Here is a 26,262-nt window from a genome sequence, read left to right on the forward strand (position 1 = left end):
TTATTTTTTTTTTTTTAAAGCATTGCTATTCCTCAAGTTATATGCCAGTCATATAAGCAAATAAAAATGAAAGAATTTAAAATTATAAAATTATGAGCCAGTGTCAAAAATAAAACTATGTGAATTAGCAATATGCAGTCTAAAAGCATATAAGCAAAAATTCTAAAACAGATAGTCAATCATAAAATAATGTTTGGTAAAATACAATTACAATGTAAAGATAAAATATTTGCTAAAAGTCTTAATAATTAAAAAAAAAGAAAGAAAAAAAACTTTTAAAACAAAGGACAGAAGAGTAAACATTCTAAAGCAGATCATCGAAAAGCTCAAAGAAATGTTTGTCTTTGAACTGAAGCTGGCACATGTAATCTACATATCAACTTCATAGATTATATTTCATATATAAGGACAACTACTTCGTATCGTATTTGTACAGCATGTAGTATACATGTCAGCTACAGATTATTGTAGCTTACTCTTTAAAAATCTTTTCAATAAAGACATGTTGCTGCTCAATAATACATCGTCTGACGCGACAGTCTCTGCCATTCCACTTCACAACAACTTCGTTGGAAAGAGCCTGCTGCCACATCTTTGCACTGGCGTTTGTCCTCACCATGGCAACCACTAGTTCGACTATCGACTTTACAGCAACTTCTGTGAAAAAAGCCTGCTGCTTCATCTTTGCAACGGCGTCCAACTTCACCATAGCAACCAGTGGTTCCAAATGGTTCACTGACAGGCCTTGAGAGGGCAACCCATGTACGGCCAAACCGAAGTTCATTTCCCTACATATTTAAATATTTTTAACGCTTCTTAATTGACAATAGCTGTTTAATAAGCTAAGTTTAGTGTGTATTTATTTCTAATTCTTGACAATGCTCTTTTAACTAAGAAATTTTAAATTGTAATTCGACTTATAACTCATTGGTTAGTAATGACATCATGCAGTCAGAAGTGGGTGGATTAGATTAGATTAGGTTAGATTTACTTTCATTTCAATTGATTCGTAGTGAGGAGGTCCTCCAGGATGTGGAACATGTCAGAAAAACAACAATACATGGCAAATATTTACAACTAAAACAAATAAGCTAATGTACCATTCCACAGGTCCCAAGTGGAATGATCGTCATTTTTTAATGAACACTAAGAGTCATTTTACAAATACTAATGCACTGAATTTAAAATAGAAAAGTTTTTTATTTATTTATAAGGTAATACAACTACTGATATCAATATAATAGAGGGAAACATTCCACGTGGGAAAAATATATCTAAAAACAAAGATGATGTGACTTACCGAACGAAAGCGCTGGCAGGTCGATAGACACACAAACACAAACACACACACAAAATTCAAGCTTTCGCAACAAACTGTTGCCTCATCAGGAAAGAGGGGAAGGAGAGGGAAAGACGAAAGGATGTGGGTTTTAAGGGAGAGGGTAAGGAGTCATTCCAATCCCGGGAGCGGAAAGACTTACCTTAGGGGGAAAAAAGGACAGGTATACACTCGCGCACACACACACATATCCATCCACACATATACAGACACAAGCAGACATTAAATATGTGTGCTTGTGGCTGTGTGTGTGTGTGTGTGTGTGTGTGTGTGTGTGTGTGTGTGTGTGTGTGTGGGCGCGCGCGCGCGCGCGAGTGTATACCTGTCCTTTTTTCCCCCCTAAGGTAAGTCTTTCCGCTCCCGGGATTGGAATGACTCCTTATCCTCTCCCTTAAAACCCACATCCTTTCGTCTTTCCCTCTCCCTCCCCTCTTTCCTGATGAGGCAACAGTTTGTTGCGAAAGCTTGAATTTTGTGCGTGTGTTTGTGTTTGTGTGTCTATCCACCTGCCAGCGCTTTCGTTCGGTAAGTCACATCATCTTTGTTTTTAGTAATACAACTACTGTAATACTTATCTACAATGAACACGTTACTGCACTGAAATGGTGCAGAAGTTATGTCGTACTTATATACAAATCAGTTTGTTTTACTAAGAAATTCATCAATGGAGTAGAAGGAGTTGGCCACCAATAAATCCTTTAGGCTTCTCTTAAACTGAATTTCATTGGTTGTTAAGCTTTTTATGGCTGCTGGCAAGTTATTGAAAATGTGTGTTCCTGAATAATGCACACCTTTTTGTACAAGACTAAGTGACTTTAAATCCTTGTGAAGATTATTCTTATTTCTAGTATTGATTCCATGAATTGAGCTGTTGGTTTGAAAAAGTGATATATTTTTAATGACAAATTTCATTAAGGAATAAATATATTGGGAAGCAGTAGTTAGTATCCCTAGTTCCCTAAACAGGCTTCTGCAGGATGTTCTTGAGTTCACACCACATATAACTCTCACTGCACGTTTATAACTCTCACTGCAGCCTGCAGCACTGGAGCCTCCATTATATATAGTAAGATGTGCACTGGTTTCTCCAGTAGTGATTCTCCAACAGAAAGAGGTTCCTACTCAATGGCAATTCAACGCTTTATAACTTTATGTATTTTCTTTAATGTATGTAGCCCTCTAATTAGAGCTTTGTATACAACTTGCAGGTCTGAAGATGACCACAGTAGTGGTCGAAACCGGTCACCTTGTTAAATAAATCATGATCAAGACTGTTTTTAATAGTAATTATTTATAAGACATTGATCACTGCTGTTCCCGTAATGCATTCAAAAGTAAAACCCCATTAACTTTCTGTACTGGATGCGTTATAGTCTTTTTGAGATTTGCATAAGATTGTCACAGTTCATAATACTCTCATTTATTGTTGCCCATTCCAATGCATTTACCCGACAGTGAGATACTGTGCAGACTGTCACCAAAAGTGAGATACTGTGATTTTTTTTTTGTCTCATTTTAAATAAATGAACTTTGGTCAATGTTTTTCCACTGGTTAAACTCCATACAGAAAGTACAGTTTCGGAAGGTCTGTAAAATACCTATACAACCTCTTCATTAGACTTGCAACAGTTTTTTGCTACAAATTTCTGTAGAGAAGATGAATAGCAACAAATGTAAAACAAGGGTAATGGCGTGTAACAGAACAGCATGTGCAGAGGGGATTAGATTACAAAATGAGATACTAATACTAGTAGATGAGTTTTTTTTATTTTGGCAGTAAAATAGTTGATGACGGCTGAAGTAAGGAGGTTACAGAGAATGATGAATTTCAAACTGCTATGATTAGGTTTATTTTGATCACACATAAAATGTATTTGTACCAATGCGACATGTAAGTTATCCAATTCAAGAATTGCAATTATTTTTAAAGATAACATGGAAAGCTTGTATCCTTCTTTGTGCAAACACATTACATGTCTTTCCTTAACAATATTATTCTATACTGGATTTTCCATTGTTTAAAAGTCTTTCTTTGAACTCCGCATAACTTTTGTTAAAGTGTCCTGCGAAACAGCTGCAATTTCTACACATACTGCAACCTTCAGATTGTCGAGTGAACAAGGTTTGCAACGGTAAAATATGCATTTCAAATCGGGCTATAATAAGAAGTTGTAAACAGCAAGATCTGATAAGTGTACATGCCAGTAGAGATTGTCGAAGTCAAAACATGCACTCAAGTGTTGAGGAAGCATTTCTCGAACAACTGTCATGGATGCATTAGCCATGTGGGCTGTTGCTCTATTTAGCACACATTTCAGCCATCTTGTTACCCAAAGGCTCAAGTTGTGACCACAAAAATCTCTGTAGCACTGCAACACGGAAATTCCACACCATACAGTCACTTTAGTCATGTACAATGGTTTACGATCCTGTTGTACCAAGAGAGTTAACCTGACGACATATTGTGCTGCGATCACATATTGAAACACTACACTCAACATTGAACGGTGAACGGAAAAGTCACTGAATGATGATAACATGATGCTGTCCACTGCATCATTGTTACTGAAACTGGATGATCAAACTGCCAGCTCTCCGGGGTGACTGACCACACCTCTCCACTTCTACTATGCAACTCAAATCCGTACATTCATTCTGCACCACCATAAAGCAGTTAGGCACTATCAACAAAAGCGTTCTGGAAAAATATAACAATGGAAACTCCAGGTAGGAATATCAACAATGTAGATTGCTACTTACCATAAAGAAGGCATGTCAAGTTGAAGACAGATACGATTAAAAGACACTCACATATAGCTTTTGGCCACAGCCTTCAATCAGTAAAGAGACTGACTGATTGATTGAGGGGGGGTTACAGGACCAAACGGCGAGGTCATCAGTCCAGTGATCCTGAAGTGAGTTACAGAAGAAAGAGGGTCTGCTAAAAGTCGACGGATCCAGTCAGGGGAGTCAAATTATAAAATAATGAACATTGAACACACGCAGTAAAGGCATAAAAGGTGAAACCAAATCTACAAACTGTAAAAAATGAGGGCAGCCATGGGGTCACAGATCGAGAAGACGGTAAAAGAACTCCCAACCACAACCAATCTGCCCCTGCTCCAAGACTAAAGGAGAACCTTATATCTGGAAATAAAAACCACTTTCACAGAGGAAACCAAGGACCAGTTCAACCATCTGTGGATCATCTGCTAATATTAAATTTAAGGAATCGGGAAGACTATACTTAACATTAAGGGCCGAAAGAAGGTATCACTCCACCAATATGTGAGATTTCATTAGTCTGGCTCCACAACCACATTGTGGGATGGGTCGTTACATAGAAGGGAACAATGGGTGAGCCGCGTATGACCAATGTGTAAACAGCGTAAAACAGTGGACTCCTTCCGAGAGGAGCGAAAGGAAGAGCTCCAAACTGCACTAGACTCCTCAATTGTGCCGAGTTTATTAATATGAGCAGTAGCGCTTCAGATGACAGAGAGATTTGACGTAGATCCACATAGCCACAGCTGGAAACACGAAAGGAAATTGGGGGGGCTGAGGGGGGCGGGGGGGTAAGATTCAATTTCTCTAGCCAAACGGTCAACCAATTCATTCCATTGGATGCCCATATGACTTGGGACCCAGGGAAAGACACCTGAACAGGCAGGGCACAGAGAGGTCATGGATAGCAGAGACTAAAGGGTGATGATGGTAGCATCGGTTGATAACAAGCAGGCTGCTCATGGAGTCTGAACAAATTCAAACACTGTGGAGGGAGGCCTGGGAAACAAAAAGGAGGGCCCTATTAATGGCTAGAAGCTCTACTGGGAATTCACTACAAGATCCCGGCAATAAATAGTGCTCGAAGCCAGTAGGAGATGTGAAAGTGTATCCCACCTTATAGATTATCTTACACCCATCAGTGTAAAAGATGGTGGCACCCTCGAACTCTGTAAGGATGGCACATACACGATGTCGGAAAACTATAGGAGCGACAGAGATCTTACAAACCTGGAATAGATCAGTCCTAATCTGTGGTCTAAGCACCATCCAAGGAGGGGGGGGGGGGGGGGTATGGGAGGAAAGACACAGGGTGCAGTCCAGGGAGTGGAGATGGAGATCCTGACAGAGGGAAGCAAGACGAATACCAATCGGCAATCCCACCCGTGGGCAGTTGTCAGGAGGGAGGCATCCCTCATTGGCGAAGAGCACAGGGTACACAGGATGGTCAGGAAATTGGTGAGTGGTGATTGTGTAAGAAACAAGGAGCTGGCTCTGTTGTATGTGTAGAGGGGGAATCCCTGCTTCTATGAGGAGACTATCAGCAGGACTAGTACGAAAGGCACCAATAGCCAGACCCACCCCACAATGATGACTGTGTCAAGGAGTTTAAAAGTGGAAGGAGCTGCTGAGCTCTAAATTCGACCACCATAATCTGGTCTGGATGAGAGCAGAGCATGGTAAAGATGTAAAAGAGTGGAACGGTCTGCACCCCAAGATGTGTGGGCCAGGAAGGGGAGAGCACTGATCTTCCGCATACATGTAGTCTTTAGGTGGCGAATGTGGGGCAGCCATGTCAGCTTGTTATCATAAACAGAGCCCAATAAATGGGGCTGTGCCACAACATCGAACAGCTGATTGCCTAATTGAAGTTCTGGATCGTGGTGTATGGTGGGTCGATGACAAGAATGAATAACCTGCATTTTGGAGGGAGAAAACTGGAAGCCATGGATGGTGGCCCACACAGAGGCCCGTCAGATGGCACCTTGCAGCTGGCATTCAGCAGACGCTACCGCGTGTGAGCTGCACGAGATGCATAAATCGTCGATGTACAACACCGGGGTAACCAGAGGCCCAACAGAGGTCGCAAGCCCATTGGTGGCAATGAGGAAGAGTGTGACACAGCACAGAACCCTGTGGGATACTGTTCTCCTGCATCTTAGGGACGCTGAGTGAAGTGCCAATTCGAACCCGGAAGATACGGTGAGATAAAAACTCGTGAATAAAAATCTGCATAGGATCATGGATGCCCGTCATGGAGGGCAACTAAAATGTGATGGTGCCAAGCCATGTCATATGCCTTATGCAGGACAAAGAAGAAGCAACGAGATGCTGTTGGTGATTAAAAGCCTGTCGGATGGCTGATTCCAGTCGGGGTAAATAGTCAGTTGGGCCTGGAAGCCACACTGATATGGGGACAAGAGGCCCCTAGGTTCGAGTACCCAACATAAGCTGAAGTTGACCATACTCTCGAGCAGTTTACAAAGAACATTTGTAAGGCTAATTGGGCAGTAGCTGTCGAGAGACGTTGGGTTTTTCCTGGGGTTAAGGACGGGGGTACTATACTGTCTCACCACTGTGGTGGAAAAGCACGCATGAGCCTATGTAGTTGAAGACCCTGAGGAGCTGTTGCCTCTGGGGAACATCCAAGTGTTGGATCATCTGGTTGTGGATGGAGTCCAGCCCAGGGGCTCCCTCTCGTGAAGAGCTATGAGGTTGCACCAATTCCCATTCAGCGAAGGGTGCATTATAGGGCTCAACGTGGTGCTGGATGAAACAGAGGGGGTCTGTTCAACTCTCTGTTTCTGCTGGAGAAAGGTGGTAGGGTAGGAAGAGGACGACAATGCCATCGCAAACTGTATTGCAACATGTTCTGCGAGGACCAATGGATCAGTGCACAGAGCACCTTGGAGGTTCAGACCTTGGACAGTTGACTATTGCTGGGGGCCCAGAAGGCTATAGAGCTTTGACCAAACCTGCAATGAAGAGGCACATATTCCCAGGGAAGAAACATAGTGCTCCCAACATTCCTTTTTACTCTGTTTAATAAGGTAAAAAGTCTTAGCACAGCGACACTTAAGAGTGAGGAGGTTGGTCTATGAAGGGTGTCGCTTAAATCGTTGCAATGTCCATTGGCAGTCCTGGACAGCGACTGCGACATCCTTGGTCGAACACGGTACTCGCCAATGACAAGGGGCCCTGTGGATAGGGGAACAGCAGTGCCAACAGCATGAAGAAAGTGGCAGAGATGCCGTGCACGACTAAATGAAATGAATTTGGGGGGGGGGGGGGGGGTGCCTTAAAGTGGACAGCAGACGTATATAAAGGCCAACTGACCATGTAGAATGCCAAATGTGGGGCCTTGTCTGCCTGGCAGCAGCAGGGGAACGATAGAATCACCGGAAAGTAGTCACTGTTACAAAGGTCATCATGTAATGACCAATGTAGGGAAGCCACGAGGGCAGGGGAGGAGATCATGAGATTGATACCAGAGTAGGTGCCATGAGCGACACTGAAGAGGGTAGGTGAACCATCATTGAGGAGACACAAATAAAGGTCCGTGATAGGGTAGTCAATTAGGATACCCCTACCCTTTGAAGTGACACTTCCCCATAGTGGATGATGGACACTTAAGTCCCCAAGGACAAGAAACAGGGGTGGGAGTTGCTGGATTAAGGTAAACAGTGCAATGTAAGCAAGTGGCCTCCCTGGCGGGAGACAGACATTGCAAATGGCAATTGCCGGAGTTGTTTGCACTCAAACCGCTATCGCTTCAAAGGTGGTACACAAATGGATCCAATCACTGATGACATCGGAGCAAAGCAAAGTGCAGACCCCACCAGATGCAACCCTGGGGTGAGTGCAGTTCCAACAGAACGCCCGATAACCACAAAAAGTTGGAGAGTGGTCACCATGGAAATGTGTTTCTTGAAGAGAGAGACAGAAGGCAGAATAAGAAGAGACAAAATGTTGCATTTGCAGTAGGTGATGATAGTATCCGTTGCAATTCCACTGGATGATCTTGTGGCACGATTCCAAGGTAGGCATGAAGGACCCAAGAAGGAGGTCTGGTGACTCGTTCAGTAGTTTTCACCGACAAGGATGGGGTGACATACATAAATAAGATGTCGAACTCAGGTTGCGAGGGGGGAGATGGCACCTTTGGGGCACCGGGGGTGTCTTGCCTTGGGATTATGTTTCTTCTTCTTCTTCTTCTTCTTCTCTTTCTTAGGTGGAGGAGGGCAGGGCACAGGGGGAGTACAGGCTCCTGCAAGATCCGGAACCGAAAGAGAGCGGGCGACCTTGGGGACCACAGATGGTGCACCTCGTGGCTGAGTGGTGGTAACAGTCTTCTGGCCTGAGAGACGCCAGTGAGAGGGGTCCTGGGAGGGAGCCCAGTCACCGGCAGATGCCGAAGAAGGGGGGCACTTCTTCGGCTGGGAAGGGGCAGTGGCTCCCTGATGGGAGGTCATGGGAACTGCAGGGGAGGAGGAGGGGAGAGTGGGACAGGGATGGGGTAGGGTTGAGGGGGGACGAGGAGGAGGAGGAGGAGGAGGAGGAGGAAGTAACAGAGGCAAAAGTTGAAGATAGTGACACTCGATGGAGTCTCTCACACTTTTGGCGAGCCTCAGCATAAGACAGGCAATCCAGGGACTTGTATTCTCGGATCTTCTTTCCTCTCTTGTAAGCTGGGCAATGCGGTGAGTGAGGGGAGTGGTGGTCAACACAATTGACACACACAGGCGGCAGAACACAGGGGCTTCCATCATGGAGTGCGTGGCCACAGTCACCACACAAAGGGGCCACTGTACAGAGGGAAGACATGTGCCCAAAACACAAGCCTGAAAGCACTGCATAGGTGGAGAGATGTATCGGTGAGGTTGTCTTTGTGACCCTTCTGCACACATTGAACAAAATGTATGCTATGCCACTCCAGATTAGCCCGGAGTTCCTCATCAGTTTATAGGATGAGGTCCCTATGAAAAATTACTCCCTGGATCATATTCAGAGGCTGGTGAGGAGTGATAGACACTGGGACATTGCCAAGACTATCACAGGCACGAAGAGCTGCGGATTGGGTGGCAGAAGCAGCTTTTATCAACAGGGAGCCCAACTGCATCTTACCGTGAGACTCCACATCACCAAACTTGGCCTCAATATTTTCCATGAAAAACAATGGCTTTGTCACGGTGAATACATCCCCATCCATACTAGTACAGATAAGGTAATGGGGAAAGGGTTTCATCCCAAGATGGTGAGCCTGGCCCATCTCCCACAGTGTAGCCAGGGAGGGGAAGGTTGCCGGGTCATACGAAGCAGCATTCAAGGATCCTTCACCATTCGAAGAGACGGCCGTTTGAGAACATCCAGGTTTTGCAGCTTGATACTTCGTGCGCCAAGCAACTAGTCCTAGGCATACATGGGGAGGGAACAGCTCAGGTATCAGTAGTGTGATCCCTGTATTGTCAGGGCAGCTCAGCTATATGGGTACATAACAGCTCCACCACATGTACTGGCTACACGTGCTGGTGACCTAGCAGGGTGGAAGGGGGCTACAGTCGGGAAGGGGAGAGGGGAAGGAAGGGGGGAGAGGAATCCACGCCGTAGATGCTAGGGAGGGAGTACTTCCCCATATGGCTCACACTAAAAACAGGAAATTTTGCAGTGGAGGTCAAACCTCAAGTGGGGACCTAAACGCCGTAAAGGTTGAAAGACCAGGCATAAAGAACAAAACTGCAACCAATACAGGAAACCAGGTGGATAGCCAGGTTGACATAAATCAGAACACCGAGAGAGGGGAAGGAGGTGGCAACGGGGAAGGAGGTGGCAACGGGGAAGGAGGTGGCAACGGGGAAGGAGCGAGGATAGGGAGGGAGGGGGCAGGGAGAAGGAAATGCAGCCAAGGAATGAAGAATGGGCCGCAATAGCTCGGGGCCCCATGTGCGCCATGTGCAAACTCACGAAAGGACTGTGAGCCTCCTGGGGGTCAGTAAAGAGAGATACATACAAACAATGTTGTGTGCTTGTCTCTTTTTACTGATTACGACTATGGTTGAAAGCCATATGCGAGTGTCTCTTAGTCGTGCCAGTCTGCAACTTGACGTATCTTCTTTATGGGGTAAGTAGCAATCTGTCTTTTCCTACATTGTTGATATTCCAGAAAAATATAAATTTGATAACACTGAATGTAAATTGAAATTTTAATAAGTCTTATCTTAAAGTATCTGTATGGAGGGTAACATTACATGGAAATGAAATAAATAAAGAGAAGGTACTGTGCCCATCAAGAAGAAAGGAAATGTATGGAACAACTTGACTATAAGAAGGAATATGCTGGTGTGACACATTCTGAGGCACTAAGAAATTACCAATTTGGTAATGCAAGGAAGGGTGCGGTGTAAAAATTACAAAGTGAGATTAAGTCCAGAATAAAGTAAGCAGGTTCAAATGGATGTAGGTAGCGCCAGTTATGCAGAGATGAAGTGGCTTTCACGAGAAGAGTACAATGGAAAGCTGCATCAAATAATTCTTCTGACAGGAGACGACTCCAACAACAACATGGACTTATGATGACAAATAGGCGACTAGGGTAAATACGTGAAGTGCGTACTTTACATCTCTCAGCTGCCTCATTGCCAAAGCCTCCTTCGCTGCCCTATTTCTTTTGGTTCTGCAGTCCAGGCCTCACTTCACCTTTTTCATTTGGCTATTGATTTACCCTTTGCAAGGCAATCAATAAAAATACTGATATTTGCAACCCAGAAATGTCAGTCAATACTTTTCTGACAATAGAAATAAACTTCACCATTCTGGTCCAGAATCAGAATCTTCCATCTACTGCTTTGATTTCAGTTATTTCTGGTATCAACTATGACCCAACCCCCGCAACAAATTGGTATGCAAGAAAAGAATAATTGTTTACAAAACTCTCAAAACATTGCTATTTTTGTATTTGCTTTATGCCAGCTTTCAACCTAGGGCTCTGATCTTGTACAAAGCTTTATCCTATTATCCATCCTCAGAGTGCGCTGAGAGAGAGAGAGAGAGAGAGAGAGAGAGAGAGAGAGAGAGAGAGAGAGAGAGATGACATGGTACTGAGATATTAAATTAGATTATATTTATTTTTGTCCCACAGATCCATAGTGAGGAGATGCTCAAGGCTGCAGAACATGTCATAAAATAAGAATACACATGAACTTGTCTCAAAAAATGTAAATGTACAGTATGGAGCGTAACATAATTCAAAGGCTATTGTCTCCATGGATCATAAAACGGAACATCAGTTTACAGCAATTATATATATATATATGGGTGTTCAAAAAGAAACGAGCCGGAGTTTGGAATGCGCAAACCTGTTACAGGAAAGTAATATTGTGGCATGTGTCGTGAGGTGTGGTTCTGACCAGAGTGTGGAAGTTTACAACCCGTCACTAGAGGGCACGCATGCACGTCACATGATTATACAGAGCTAGCAGCAGTGTGCATCAATCGTCCCATGCTACCAGTCACATTGCAAACAGTGACATGGAGGAGTCAACAGAAGAGCAAAGAGGTGTTGTTCGCTTTCTGACAGCAAAAGGAGTAGGAGGAATGGACATTCATCAATGAATGTTACAAGTGTACAGCGAACACTGCATGTCCCTTGCAAGGGTCAAGGCGTGGCACAAGCACTGCAGGGAAGGACGGTTGTCGTCAGCCGATGATGCACTGACTGGAGCACCACACTGATATTACTGATGACATCATCCAGTTGGTGGATGCACTCATTACCCAGGACTGCCGAGCGACAGTGAAAGCCGTAGCTGCTGTGGTCGGATTAAGCATCGGAAGTGTTCACACCATCATTAAGGAAAGACTGCACTTGTGCAAAGTGTGTGCCCCAAAGTCTTCAACCACGCCAGAAAACATGTCGAATGGCCCACTGTCTTGCTCATTTGAAGCGCTATTCTCGGGAAGGGAATGCATTCATGGAACGAGTGGTGGCTGGAGATGAGTCATAGTGTCATGACTTCGAACCAGAATCGAAACGACAAAGTCTCCAATGGAAGCATCCAGGGTCACCACCACCAGAAAAAGCCAAGGCCATCCATCCACACAAGTGCAGGAAAGATTATGCTGATGGATCTTCTTTGACCAAGATGGCCCCCTTCTGATTCACTTCCTGCAGCACGGGACTACAGTGAATGCCCAGAGTTACTCGCAAACATTGACCATCTTTCGCCAAGCGATCAAATCAAAACAACCAGGCAATCTCACCTGTGAGGTCATTCTGCTCCACGACAATGCAAAGCCTTGTACGGTCAACACGTTCGCGGAACTCCTGGTGAAATTCAAATGGGAGTTTTCGGCCGCCCTCCATACAGTCCGGACCTCTCTCCCTGTGATTACGCAATTTTTGGTCCCCTTAAAAAGGCTCTGAGGGGCAAACGATTCACCTCAGATGATGACGTCCAGCTGTACATGCGGAACTGGTTAACACTGCAGTCCCGGGAATTTTATGAGACAGCCATTCACTGCCTTGTGTCACAGTGGGACAAGTGTCTCAACAGCCAGGGCCAATACTTTTAACATACAGGTACTGGTTTCTCTAATTATGCCTCTGGCTCGTTTCTTTTTGAATGGCCCTTATAGTAAGGGAAGTTCTGATAGAAAGTAAATAATTTAATATTAAAGGAGAGACCCCCCCCCCCCCCCTGCACACTCACCTGTTCACCAACACTGCGCTGGCTGGACCACCAATACTTCCTCCTATTTCCTGCTTTTTTCTCCCTCTACCCACCCCTTCCAATACTACCTGACTCCAGTTCATCTGCCAAAGTTACAACGACGGAATTATCTGTCCAGCCAGCACAGTATAGGCACACAGAGGTGTGTGTGTGTGTGTGTGTGTGTGTGTGTGTGTGTGTGGTGGGGGGAGGGGGGGGGGGTCCTTGTGCATGCTTGTATTTGTACTCTAGCTCGTCAAAGGATTTTTTCTTAAAGGCAGCAAAGCTTTCACTGACCATTAGGTTTTCCGTGGATGATGCTGTGATATACAGAGAAGTTGTAATGCTCAAAAATTGTGGTGAAATGGGGGAGGAGCTGCAGACGATTGGTGCAGGAAATGGCAATTGACTCTCTCAACATGAACAAATGTAATGTATTATGAATACATACACAGAAAGAAATTTAGCCCATCAAGCTTATAAAACAGTGGTTTAATCAATACTTGAATATTGCTCATCATGCTGGGATCTGTACCAGATAGAATTGATACAGGAAAGAGAGAAGATGATTCAAAGAAGAGCAGCAAGTTTTGTTACGGGTTCTTCTATCTGTGGCACTGACACATACATATGTGTCGCATGGCTATGAAGGCCCGTTAAAGGTAAAAATCAATAGTTTGCACTTTTATGACAATCGAACTAGGTGGAAAAAGAAAAATAATGTTGAGGAACATCTTAAATGAGAGATGCTCTTGTGCACCAATGGGAATATGCTGCTGCTTCTCAACAGAAACAATCACTTGTTGAAAGCTTAAATAGAGCCAAAAGAAGTTGAAGTTTTTGCTAAAGCAAACATTGCAGTCAAAATACTCACCAATCACCACTTTTTTTTAACAGTCAATTTCAAAGCACTAAGGTTTTATCTTCAGGCACATAGCGTGACAAAATTTGAAATTTATGAACAAAAATAGCCAACTTTTGAAAATTTAATATAATTGGATAGATTGCAAAAATCTACACACCAAATGGCAGCAGGGGGAAACACATACAAAAGGTTAAAGAAGTGTGCAAGGTTTTGGAGCCAGTGGCCTCTTCTTGCTTCTGGCAGAAGAGCTGAAGGGGAAGGAAGAGAGATGAAGGAAAAGCACAGGCAATGTTTAGTGAACAGAGAGAGTTTGGAATAGTTGCCCAGAACCCTGGGTCAGGGGAGACTTACCACGCAAGATGAGAAGGCTTCAAGGCTTCTACCAGAAGAAGGAGCCACTGGCTCCAAGAGGTTGCACATTTCTTTAATCTTTATGTGCGTTTTCTCCTGCCAACAATGGCCAATTGTACACGAGTGTTCAAGGCAGTTAGCAGTGAGCCAGGATGTAAATCAGCTACGATTCCCCTGGAAACTGGCCACCGCAGATGGGGGTGAAATGTTGAGTTTTAATGTTGAATCTAGCTAACCATGGCATAACAGCCCAGAATATTTCATTAATTGTGACTTTTTTGCCGTGTGTGCAATATACAGGGTGTCCCATTTATCTTGACCACCTTAAATAACTGTTTGTCCAGATGCAGATTACAAAATGTTTCAAGCAAATGTTCTTTAGCTGTCAGTGGGACATCAATCAACATCATTGCCTTCATTGTAGCTCTCTTTTTCTTTTCTTTCTTTCTTTCTTTTTTTTTTTTTTTTTTTTTTAAAGATATGAACAGCAGTATGACTTTTAAATGGCACCCTGTGTTTTTTGTTCGGCAATGCATTTCCTGCCCTAAAGACCTATTCAAAAATGTATCACAGTGTACCATTCATTGCATAACACAACACTGACTTTGAGTCTGGGATCCACTTGCTGGAGTTGCCAGAAAACAAATGAAGACCAAGCAAACACATAACACAAAACTGACTTTGACTCTCCTGTGCCACTACTCAGGAGTAGAACATTCAAAGGCGCTCAGAGTGGTGACCCTGGACACCTATACACAGGTGCACTCATTGAACGAAATAATTATTTACTGCTTTCAGTGTTGCCCGCTGAATAGAATTACGAGCAAGCACGGTATGTTCCTGCATGTCCTCTGGAGTTGTTGGAATATCGTGTTAGACGTCTTTAATGCATCCCCAAAGAAAAAAGTCCAGAGGATTTAAATCAGGAGACCTAGCAGGGCAAGTAACTGTTCCTCCTCGACCAATCCATCTGGAAGGATACATTCGGTTCAGAACACTACGTGCACGCAAGGTGGCATGTGCTGGACATCCACCGTGTCGATACCACATAATCGTTCTGGTTCTTAGCGGGACTTCATCCAGAAGAGGAGCAAGAATTCGTCTGAGGAAGTTGGCATACACTGTGCCGTTTAGACTACCACTGATGAAATAAGGGCCAATAATTGTAGTACGAAGCATCCCACACCAGACGTTAACTCTCCACTGAAGGTGATGTTCCAACTGTCTAAGCCATCGTGGGTTGTCGCTGGACCAACAGTGCACGTTCCTTGTGTTTACCTGTCATTTGTTTGAGAAGGAACATTCATTGGTAAATAGAACATCGGAGGAGACGTTTGGGTTGCCGAGGATTTGCTACTGTGCCCACCGACAGAACTGTACACGATTCTGGAAATCATTCCCGTGCAATTCTTGTGTGGGTGTACATGGTAAGCATGGAACTGGTGACATGTAAGAATATGATGTACACTAGTTTTAGGAATGCCAATCTCATGTTCAAGCTGTCATGTGCTCACATGTGGATTCATAGCAAACAAAAGCGAGACCAATAACTTTGGCAGCTTCGTCTGTGCGAGTGCTATGACGATTGCGTTGTCGTGGGTTGAAACTTCCTGTTTCCTGAAGCGTCACAACAAGACGAGAAAACATCCATCGGGAAGGTGGGTTCTTGTCAGGATATCAATCTCTGTACAGTTCCACTGCCTGCACAGCATTTCGCCTACCTTCAACAACAACAATAAAAGAAACGTTATGTGGATCTAGTTTGTAGGAAAGACAGCCGTTACTGTATGCCTACTCTATACAACAGTGTTTAAAAGGACTAAACTACTGTACTAAATGTACCCGTACATAAGAAACGGTATTGCAATTACTGTTCTGCTAATTTACACTCCCCACAGATGAGTAGCATTTCTACCTTCTCTTCGTTGGTGTACATTCTACTCACACAACTCTTCAAATGACGATGGTTGACGGGTGTGCATTCTACTTATGTTTAAATTTGTCCTCTGTCAATGTCAGCACGTGGATGTGTTCCATTACCCCGAGTACCTGCACTAAGCGCTGGGAGCGTCAACGTCAGTGTTGAGTTACGTAATTAATAACGTTGTGTTTTAGTGAATGGTAAACTGTGATACATTTCTGACTAGGTCTTTAGGAGAGGAAATGAATTACCGAATAAAAAATACCGGGTGCCATTTAAAAAAGTCATATTGTTGTTCATATCTTTGTAAAAACACAAAGCAACAATGAAGGCAATCATGCTGATTGATGTCCCCCTGACGGCTAAAGAACATTTGCTTGAAACGTTTTGTAATTTGCATCTGGACAAACAGTTATCTAGTGTGATCAAGATAAATGGGACACCCTGTATATTTATTTTAAAATTTTCATGGTGATTTATTCTCTCCATTCGAAAGGACCCTGGAAGGACATTTCATCAGCTTGCCTGAACACTTTTGAAGCTGTTGATTTTCAGAAGACAGATCACTTACTCAGAACCTAAACATAAGCCTTTTTTTGTTTCAGGAAGATCTAAGAATGAACGACATTGGTAGATGATATGAAATGGAATAAACATGGTAAGTCTGCAGTAAGGAAGACTACTACACAACACAGATTTGTTGGGAAAGCTTTGCAAAAGTGCAGTGCATACAAGAAGCTTAAATACCTTATTTTAGAGTATTGCTTCAACTCATAGACTCTATCAATTAAGCGTACGAGAGCTGACATGTAATTTTGGAATTCAGATACAACCTGGCTGAACTGCAGCAGGTCGAAGTATCAGATACAAAAGCCTGACAGAGGTGCTCAGGGAACTTATACGGATATCCTTGAAAGATAGGTTGTGAAAATTTAAAGTGCTCTTATTCGAGGATGATGACAAAATTCTTCTGCTTCCATTATACATCCACTGTTACGGGTTGTGAAGAGACATAGGAATGCGTGAGGTTTCGATGTCCTGAAGTTGAGTTACAGGAGTTTTTATATAACTTTTTTTTTCACTTTTTGGTTATTTGCAACTCTTGTGAGTGGAATGCAATATCTGGCAGAGCTTCGTCTAACAGTTGACAATGTCACTCGTGGCTGTCGAGAAGTAGCAGCATCTCGCAATATGTGAGTACGAGTTTTTTCGTGGAAGTTACAGGGTTCAGTGTGGAATGAAATGACGATAATTATTGATATGCAGATAATGAAGTTTATGAAAGGTGTTCTAATGTGCTACAATCATTACAGTGAATTAATTCAGTATTCACTACTTGCAAAACTGAACCTTACACTCAAAGAAAACAAATCTCACTCATGTCCGGCCCTAAACAAGATGACTCACAATAATGAACTGTAACTGGAGTACCATTTGCTAGCTATGAAAAGGAAGAAATTAATATGGTGCTATTCAGCTTTTAATAGAGTTGGGCAACAGTATAAGTGATTAGTGTGCACAAAAACACCACCTCCAATAGGACTGCATCTAGTAAAGCACTGTGACAGCCAGACCAATCTCAACGAGTTAATAACAGCTTTAATTTTACTGATCAATATTTTCTACAACACGAGTCTAAGTTTTTATTGATTAAACCTCCTCTTTATGCTTTGAGTGCTGTGCAGAAGATGCTCATCGATTGACAGTTAGCTAGATAGCTATCTTTGGTTTGAAATATCAGCCCAGTTAATAATCAGCCAGCTCTCTCTCTCTCTCTCTCTCTGCTTTGTTTGTTCTGCAAGTTTAGCGACTCACTATTACTGAAAAATCTTGATACTAATTTCTGGCTGAAAACTTTTTTAATTTACCTGTGGAAAACACTACAGCAGTACCCCACCTGGCAAGAGCACAGATTATCAGGTCATATCAGAAATACTCAGTTTAAGGGTTTGCACTGAAATACAGTGAAACCCAGCCTTTACACTTTTCAAGGGGCTTCATACATTGTGTAAAATGTGGGCAAATTTAAAATGTGGGAAATAATGTTTTAAGCTGTAAAAGTTACATATAGGATACCCCCTCGCATTTTCGCACTTTATGTATGATATTTACACAACAGGCATCAAAAGACATGTCAGGGACTTGTTTATTTTTTCTTGTTGTCAAGTGCAAATATGTACATAAGAACTTTGTGTGATGTCTGAATATATATTATTCTGCATCTCTTGCATAATAGTCATCTTTTTGAGGTTATCGGGTACTATGCCTCCTCAGTTATGTGGGGAATCATACACACACACAAACTATCACTCACAATGTGTAACATTACAAAAAATACATATGTAAATACTGCACTTGACAATGAGAATAAATTCTCGAAACATGTTTTGTTCAGCATGAAAACAATATGTAACTGGCACTGTGTTTTCACTAAAATGCAAAGTAAAGTGAATGATAGTTTTAACTAAAGCTACAAATGGCCAAATGCCGAACATGCTAAATATGGTTCAACAAAGGTGTCACGATGGTCACAACAATCACGAAATTGCGTTTGCACAGTAGAGAGAGTCTGGAAATAGTTGTGATTGGTCATGATATCATTATTCGAAAGAACCTAGTTACTCCCACCAGCCACCACGCCAAGTAGAGCTTGGCAGTGGCAGGAGATACGGCACGAATTGTTTCAACTTTTACACGTTTGCATGTTCAAATCCGATGAGTAGAGCGCCCTGGTGTCAAGAAACTTAACCATGTAATATTTGTAGATACTACTGGATGGTCAACATCATTTTTTTTGTAATGCGTAAACTGCGGGAAAATTATAAATACGTTGAGACAAAATCAGGTGCAAATTAACATTGTGGACATAGGAAATGTGACGGGAACGATAAGAAATGTCGTAAACGGGGGGAAAACATTGATTTCTGGAACGTAAAAGACAGGTTACACTGTATGTTAGTTAAGTGGTAAGACAGGCACATGTAAAGAGTTGCGGTTCACATAAATGAGCAAATAATCACTTGTCAGGTAATTATTTTTCATTGATGTTTGTTAGTTTCATGTACCATGGCTCATTTTGCAAGATAAATCATATTGATGTGGACTGAGACATTTTTCATTCATATCATAAATTAATGCTGACATTTATACTTTTTTTTGTGATTCCTACCCACCACCAAATATATATTCTATAGAATAGGAGAAGTTATCAAGAAGAAATTTTTTCAGTTGGTTTCAATTTCACTTTGCTGTCTGTCGCACATTTTATATCAAGGGTTAAGTGATCAAAAACTTTAGTTGTAGCACTGTTCACCCCATTTCCTGCTAAAGATAACCTTAATGTGGATTAATGAACATAATTTTTCCTTCTGGTATTGTAATTATGTATATCATTGTTCCTTTTGAACTGTAGTGGATTACTTACAATGAACTTCATGACGGGGTAAATATAATATAAAGTGAAGAAGTAGTCGGAATACCCAACTCCTTAAACAGATTTCTACAAGATGATCGTGGGTAAATACCACAGCATGTTTTTGAGTAACGAAGACTTACTTTCTTAAGGATGGGTTATCTTTAAACATTATTCCATATGACATTATAGAATGAAAATATGCAAAATATATCAACTTACTGATTTGCCACTCCCCGAGATTTTCAATGATTCTAAGTGCAAATGTGCCTGTACTAAGTTGTCTTAGGAGTTCCAAAACGTACTTTTTCTCATTTACATTATCTCAATGTGGACACCTAAGAATTTTGAAGTTCCACCCTATTTTTTATTTCTTCACCCTGTGTTACACTTATCATTGGTGTAGTGTCCTAAGATGTGCAGAACTAAATATGCTGCGTTTTTTTAAAATTAAGGGCGAGACCATTTGAAGAAAACCAATCAGCAATACTTTCAAGAGCACTTTTTAGCATTCCTTCTGTTTCTGTATGTATTCTTGGGTTGATTACAATACTAGTGTAATCTGCAAAAAGAAATAATTCTGCATATTAGACGGAAGGTTGTTTACATATACGAGGAACAACAGTGGACCTAAGACTGAGCCTAGGGGTTCCCCATATGTGATTTCTCCCCAGTTAGAATTACATCCTCGAACTACATTGGTTGAATTACTAAGTACAACTTCCTGCACTTGGTTGAATATGACATTATCTATTGTTTGGCTGCACCATCAATCCCACAAAACTTCCGACTTATCTAGGAAAAATACTGTGATTCACACAGTCAAATGCTTTAGACAGGTGGCAAAAAATACCAACTACTGCTATTTTATTATTCAATACTTGTAAAATCTGGTGAGTAAACATGTAAATTACATTCTCAGTAGAGCAACTCTTTTTGGAATCCAGACTGTGATTTTCTGAGGATATTATTGTTGCTAAGGTGAGATACTATTAAAGAATATGTCACCCCAAAAACTTTGGAAAGCAACATATTCATTTTTTGTAGTTCTGTTTGAGATCATTCCTGGGAAAGGGCTTACTAGTTCAGCTAAAGTGAATTGGCTATAAAAATGCATTCTGATAACAACCATTCAGTGGGAGGATAAGGCATACTTATTACATAAAGAAATTGAGTAAACAAAAACTATAATATATGAGTCATAATTTTGTTGAGAGGTAATTGATTGCTCATACTGGAATTCTGTAATAGCTATCCACTTTATATTTATCTCATAAAAGGATTCCAGTTGACACATCACACTTTGGTGAAATTAACATTATTCAAGATAATTTCAAGTCAATCTGTTTCTGTTAACTGAAGTTCATATTTTCAACAGAGAATGATATAAGCAAAATTATGATCACAGAAAATGTGTTGTAAAAATCTACCTGAAGTCGAGTTCTAAAAGAATATCGACAGAACACCCTCATAAATTTTTAAAGTACAGAGAATGATTTGGAAAACAGCTGGATACACGGTTTGAAGATGACTTAAAATGTTAAACTACTCATCAAGAAGGGAAAATTTGTAATTTAGGTATTTGAAAATGTTAAAGGGCAGATCAGCTTAAGGTAGCAAAAATTTGACAATATTCAACATTTTTTTTCTACCACAGAAAACTTGTTGTTGTTGTTGTTGTGGTCTTCAGTCCTGAGACTGGTTTGATGCAGCTATCCATGCTACTCTATCCTGTGCAAGCTTCTTCATCTCCCAGTACCTACTGCAACCTACATCCTTCTGAATCTGCTTAGTGTATTCATCTCTTGGTCTCCCTCTACGATTTTTACCCTCCACGCTGCCCTCCAATGCTAAATTTGTGAGCCCTTGATATCTCAAAACATGTCTTACCAACCGATCCCTTCTTCTAGTCAAGTTGTGCCACAAACTTCTCTTCTCCCCAATCCTATTCAATACCTCCTCATTAGTTACGTGATCTACCCACCTTATCTTCAGCATTCTTCTGTAGCACCACATTTCGAAAGCTTCTATTCTCTTCTTGTCCACACTAGTTATCGTCCATGTTTCACTTCCATACATGGCTACACTCCATACAAATACTTTCAGAAACGACTTCCTGACACTTAAATCTATACTCGATGTTAACAAATTTCTCTTCTTCAGAAACAATTTCCTTGCCATTGCCAGTCTACATTTTATATCCTCTCTACTTCGACCATCATCAGTTATTTTACTCCCTAAATAGCAAAACTCCTTTACTACTTTAAGTGTCTCATTTCCTAATCTAATCCCCTCAGCATCACCCGATTTAATTTGACTACATTCCATTATCCTCGTTTTGCTTTTGTTGATATTCATCTTATATCCTCCTTTCAAGACACTGTCCATTCCGTTCAACTGCTCTTCCAAGTCCTTTGCTGTCTCTGACAGAATTACAATGTCATCGGCGAACCTCAAAGTTTTTACTTCTTCTCCATGAATTTTAATGCCTACTCCGAATTTTTCTTTTGTTTCCTTTACTGCTTGCTCAATATACAGATTGAATAACATCGGGGAGAGGCTACAACCCTGTCTCACTCCTTTCCCAACCACTGCTTCCCTTTCATGCCCCTCGACTCTTATAACTGCCATCTGGTTTCTGTACAAATTGTAAATAGCCTTTCGCTCCCTGTATTTTACCCCTGCCACCTTCAGAATTTGAAAGAGAGTATTCCAGTTAACATTGTCAAAAGCTTTCTCTAAGTCTACAAATGCTAGAAACTTACAAGAATAAAAGTTGACATGCCCAAACAGCTGGTCTTCTTACACAGGATAAAAAGATAATCTATGATAAAGAAACCATTTTTACTCCCTTTTAAGCTGTTTCGATATTGGAGTGGTCACAAAATAGTACTATAGCATTTTTCTCATGCCCAGAGTAATTTAAACTTTTTAATGTTGAGCTTAGTTTACTTTATTGGCAAAATACATATCTACAAATACAGTGCTCTTTCAGTTAGATATCACAATAAATAATATATTTAATTTTTTCAAATTATGAATTTAATTTATTGAACTTTTTAAACAATGTAATATGTTTTCAACTGAGAGGCTATTCATCAGAATGATCGGATTTTGGTGGATTCTGTTGATAATATATAGTTACATATACCCAATAAATTTCAAAGTTCTATGTTATTTAGTTTTTGAGTTTCGAGGGAAACAGATAACAAAAATGTGAAGTGCAGGAAATGAGTGAAACATTGCTATGCATTTTTCATGCCTTTGTTGTTGTATTAATGTAAATCAAAAGTCACCAGCAGAGTAGGTTGGCTCTTCTAATGATACAAAATTGTTAAGGCTTTCGTGGCCACTTGTTGACAAACTGCCTATTGGCTTCTGTCTCGGGTTCTTCGGCCGACGTTCATGTAATGATTTTTCTGACGTTTCGCCAGCACGAGTGGCTGGCATTGTCAAAGCTTCACCCTCCATTGCCGGTGGTGAACTGGAGGCGAGCTCGCGGCCGCAGGCTATATGTACCTGGCGCGCCAACGTCCGAGGGCTTCTCCGCGGTCATTTCCGGTGCGGTTCTCCTCTTGCTACCTGCGACGGTCGTTCGCTGCAGTACGGGAAGCCAGGATCCGTTTACCTTAAGGCTTTCCTCTTTCTTGTTGAAACTGTTCGCGTGTTTTTGGATTTCTACAGCTTCTCTGAACAAGCGCGTGTGATAGTGCTTCTCTACAGCCAGAACTTCCGTGTCGGCGAACCAGAAAAAGAAATGTCGGGTACGGCCTTTTTGCCATACATTCCCAGAGTGACGGACAGAATCGGCCGTATATTGCGCAAACATGGCGTAAAGACGATTTTCAAACCGACAAGGAAGATCAAAGAGTGTCTTAGATCGGCGAAGGAGAAAAGAGACCCACTTGCAATGTCGGGAATATACCGCATACCTTGCACTTGCGGAAAAGTTTATGTCGGAATGACTGGACGATCCATTAACACCAGGATCAAAGAGCACAAGCGACATTGCAGGTTGGGGCAGGTGGAGAAATCGGCCGTGGCAGAGCACGCACTGAATGAGACCGACCACGTTATAAAATTCGCCGACACGGAAGTTCTGGCTGTAGAGAAGCACTATCACACGCGCTTGTTCAGAGAAGCTGTAGAAATCCAAAAACACGCGAACAGTTTCAACAAGAAAGAGGAAAGCCTTAAGGTAAACGGATCCTGGCTTCCCGTACTGCAGCAAACGACCGTCGCAGGTAGCAAGAGGAGAACCGCACCGGAAATGACCGCGGAGAAGCCCTCGGACGTTGGCGCGCCAGGTACATATAGCCTGCGGCCGCGAGCTCGCCTCCAGTTCACCACCGGCAATGGAGGGTGAAGCTTTGACAATGCCAGCCACTCGTGCTGGCGAAACGTCAGAAAAATCATTACATGAACGTCGGCCGAAGAACCCGAGACAGAAGCCAATAGGCAGTTTGTCTTCTAATGATGCTTGGTGGTCTGCCATCTCCAATCTCAACTCTCTCTTTCTTTTTCTTGTCTCTTTTGTTGTTTCTGGCTTCCTTCTCCCTGCCGACTTTATTCCCATTGTATCCACTTGGTCCAATGCAAATTTACCAAACATTACAAACTCAGTTCGTAACAGTGTAATTACTTCCAGTCTACCTTTCATGCCTTCATTGAATTTAATTATTGCAGTATTAGCTGCAATTTTAATAACCACTTCCCCACAAAATCCAGTTTTGGGACAAACTTTCCATATTTTACTGTTCAGTGACTCGTTCACATTTTGTTTATCAGTTCCAACGCATTTTTTTAAGCGCTCTGTGGCAGCTAAATTCTTAAACACAGGCCTGACAGCTTCAAACCCTGAAGGTGGTAAGGTACTTTTGTGCCTACAGCTATTAACAGTTCTGTCAGATATTATATGTTGATACGGTCACCATGACTCATTTTCCTTTGGACAAAAATAAAGCATCGTGTTGGAATCAGAAGAACAGTTGTGATACCACACAGCACATGTAGCTGCTCTCATGTTAATAACATAATCAGAATTTTTCTAAATGTTTTCCCATATTATGAGGTGGTTGTGTTTGTGATGGGATTTGTCTGTCAGTCTCTTTTTACCACATAGAGGTTTTCTGACAGAGAGCTATATACCTTTGTACAAACTTCACGCAAGTTGACTGCAAAGTATGAGAAATTTAGCTTCAAAACTGCATATAATACGAGAAATTTTGTTAAATGCACAATTAGACACAAGGAAAATTTAAAGTTACTCTTAGGGTGGGGTTTCAACGGGCAGATTGGAAGCATTGCTTTACTATTTACTCCATAACATAAAAACTATTTACAGGTATTGTAATATTTTTTCACTAAAATGTTCCTAAACATCTGAAGCACAAGGAAAAAATAATTTTGAAAAATCAGCTTCTTGAAAATCTTAAGTTGTATCTGCCCCCGTAAGTGAGAAGCACATATATGCATGATAAAAATGTTAGAGGGAACTTACGGCATATTTTTCTGAGTGTGACTTGCCCTTCAAGTGCACTGACGCACAGTGGAGGTCGCCCATCCAGGTGCTGCACAGCTTACAAAACCAAGCAGTGGCTGACACAAAAAATTGCAGACCTGAAGCAAATGAAACAAACAAAAACTTCAGCAACATTGTTGAAGACTAAAGCGCTTATTTCAAATGCTAGATATGTATACGTACCAGTAAAACCTCATACATCCAAGTGTCTGTATAAACTTCAAAGCGCAAAAATGGTCACAAACAACTGTGCACAACAGCTCACGTAAGATTACGAGATCAGTTTTTTGAAGAATTCTACAAATATAAGTGACCAAATTCAGTTATTCATGGTGTTAAAAAAACAAATCTGTTACAAGTACACAGGTCTGCAAGACTTTTAGATGCTGAAGGTTTTTTTTCATAAAATCTAACAGAAGCTGAAAGTAAACAATGTTTTATTTATCATTTAAATAAACAGCGACTAATTATAAGTTGGCTCTTAACAATAAAACAAAAAATACTTGTAGAGTTCTCACACAACAACATACAATACCTGACAACATCTCAAGTAGAAAAATTTATGTTAATGAATGTGGGTATCAAAAAATAAAATCATAATGTTAGAACACAGTATCTGAGGTGTGCTACTTAACACAGTCAAATCAATCAAATATCTAAGCATAATGTTGCAAAGTAATACGAAATGGAACGAGCAAGTACAAATGATGTTAGGGAAGGCGAATGGACAACTTTGATTTATTGGCAGAATTTTAGGAATGTGTAGCTTATCTATAGAGAAGACTGCTTATAGGCCACTGGTTTAAACAGTGTAAGAAGATCCATGATAGCTCACAATGTTGTTGCAAGCTTTCAACTGTGAAGCACTGCTAATGACTGCAGGCGAAAATGGTAGGGCAAGTGCATGTTTGCTGGTTCCAGGGATGAACCTTGTCCAGTCTGTACTATAATTAGTACAGTACTGTAATGTATAAAATGTTACATCCACAGTCTTTACAAAGTAACATGGTCAACTAAGACTTTGTTGTATGAGTTTCATTATGTCTTTTCTGGGCAGCACTTGTAAATGCTAAGAACGAATTTTTTTTATTTAACATTTCATGTGGATTAAAATATTCGATGCTTTGTGTTTCAATATTCAAGACAAATGAAATGTCTTAAGCGATTTTTGTAAGTGTATTATTATGTGATTGCAATGTGCCAATTTGTGTTGTCCTAATGTCGTCCTACAAATTGGAATGTTGTGTTGTTAGGTACCAGATGATGGCTTATGGCCAAAACCAGTAGCACTAATAAAATCCAGTAAATGCAGTTCAGCGTCATGAGTTTTTGAAACATACACTGACAGCTGAAAACCTATGAAA

The 26,262-nt window shown here is 41.5% G+C and overlaps 1 protein-coding gene across 4 annotated transcripts in view; it reads right to left on the reverse strand.

The window, feature by feature from the left end:
* Positions 1–26,262, reverse strand: part of LOC126210577 (zinc finger matrin-type protein CG9776-like) — a 268,553-nt gene that overhangs the window by 99,201 nt on the left and 143,090 nt on the right. For all 4 annotated transcript variants that reach the window (XM_049939841.1, XM_049939842.1, XM_049939843.1 and 1 more), the window contains one exon: positions 24,878–24,996. In XM_049939841.1, coding sequence (XP_049795798.1) covers positions 24,878–24,996 — 119 coding nt within the window. The remainder of the gene's footprint in view (positions 1–24,877; positions 24,997–26,262) is intronic.

This window comes from Schistocerca nitens, chromosome 10 (genome assembly GCF_023898315.1).
Source record: "Schistocerca nitens isolate TAMUIC-IGC-003100 chromosome 10, iqSchNite1.1, whole genome shotgun sequence".
Classification (NCBI taxonomy): Eukaryota; Metazoa; Arthropoda; class Insecta; order Orthoptera; family Acrididae; genus Schistocerca; species Schistocerca nitens.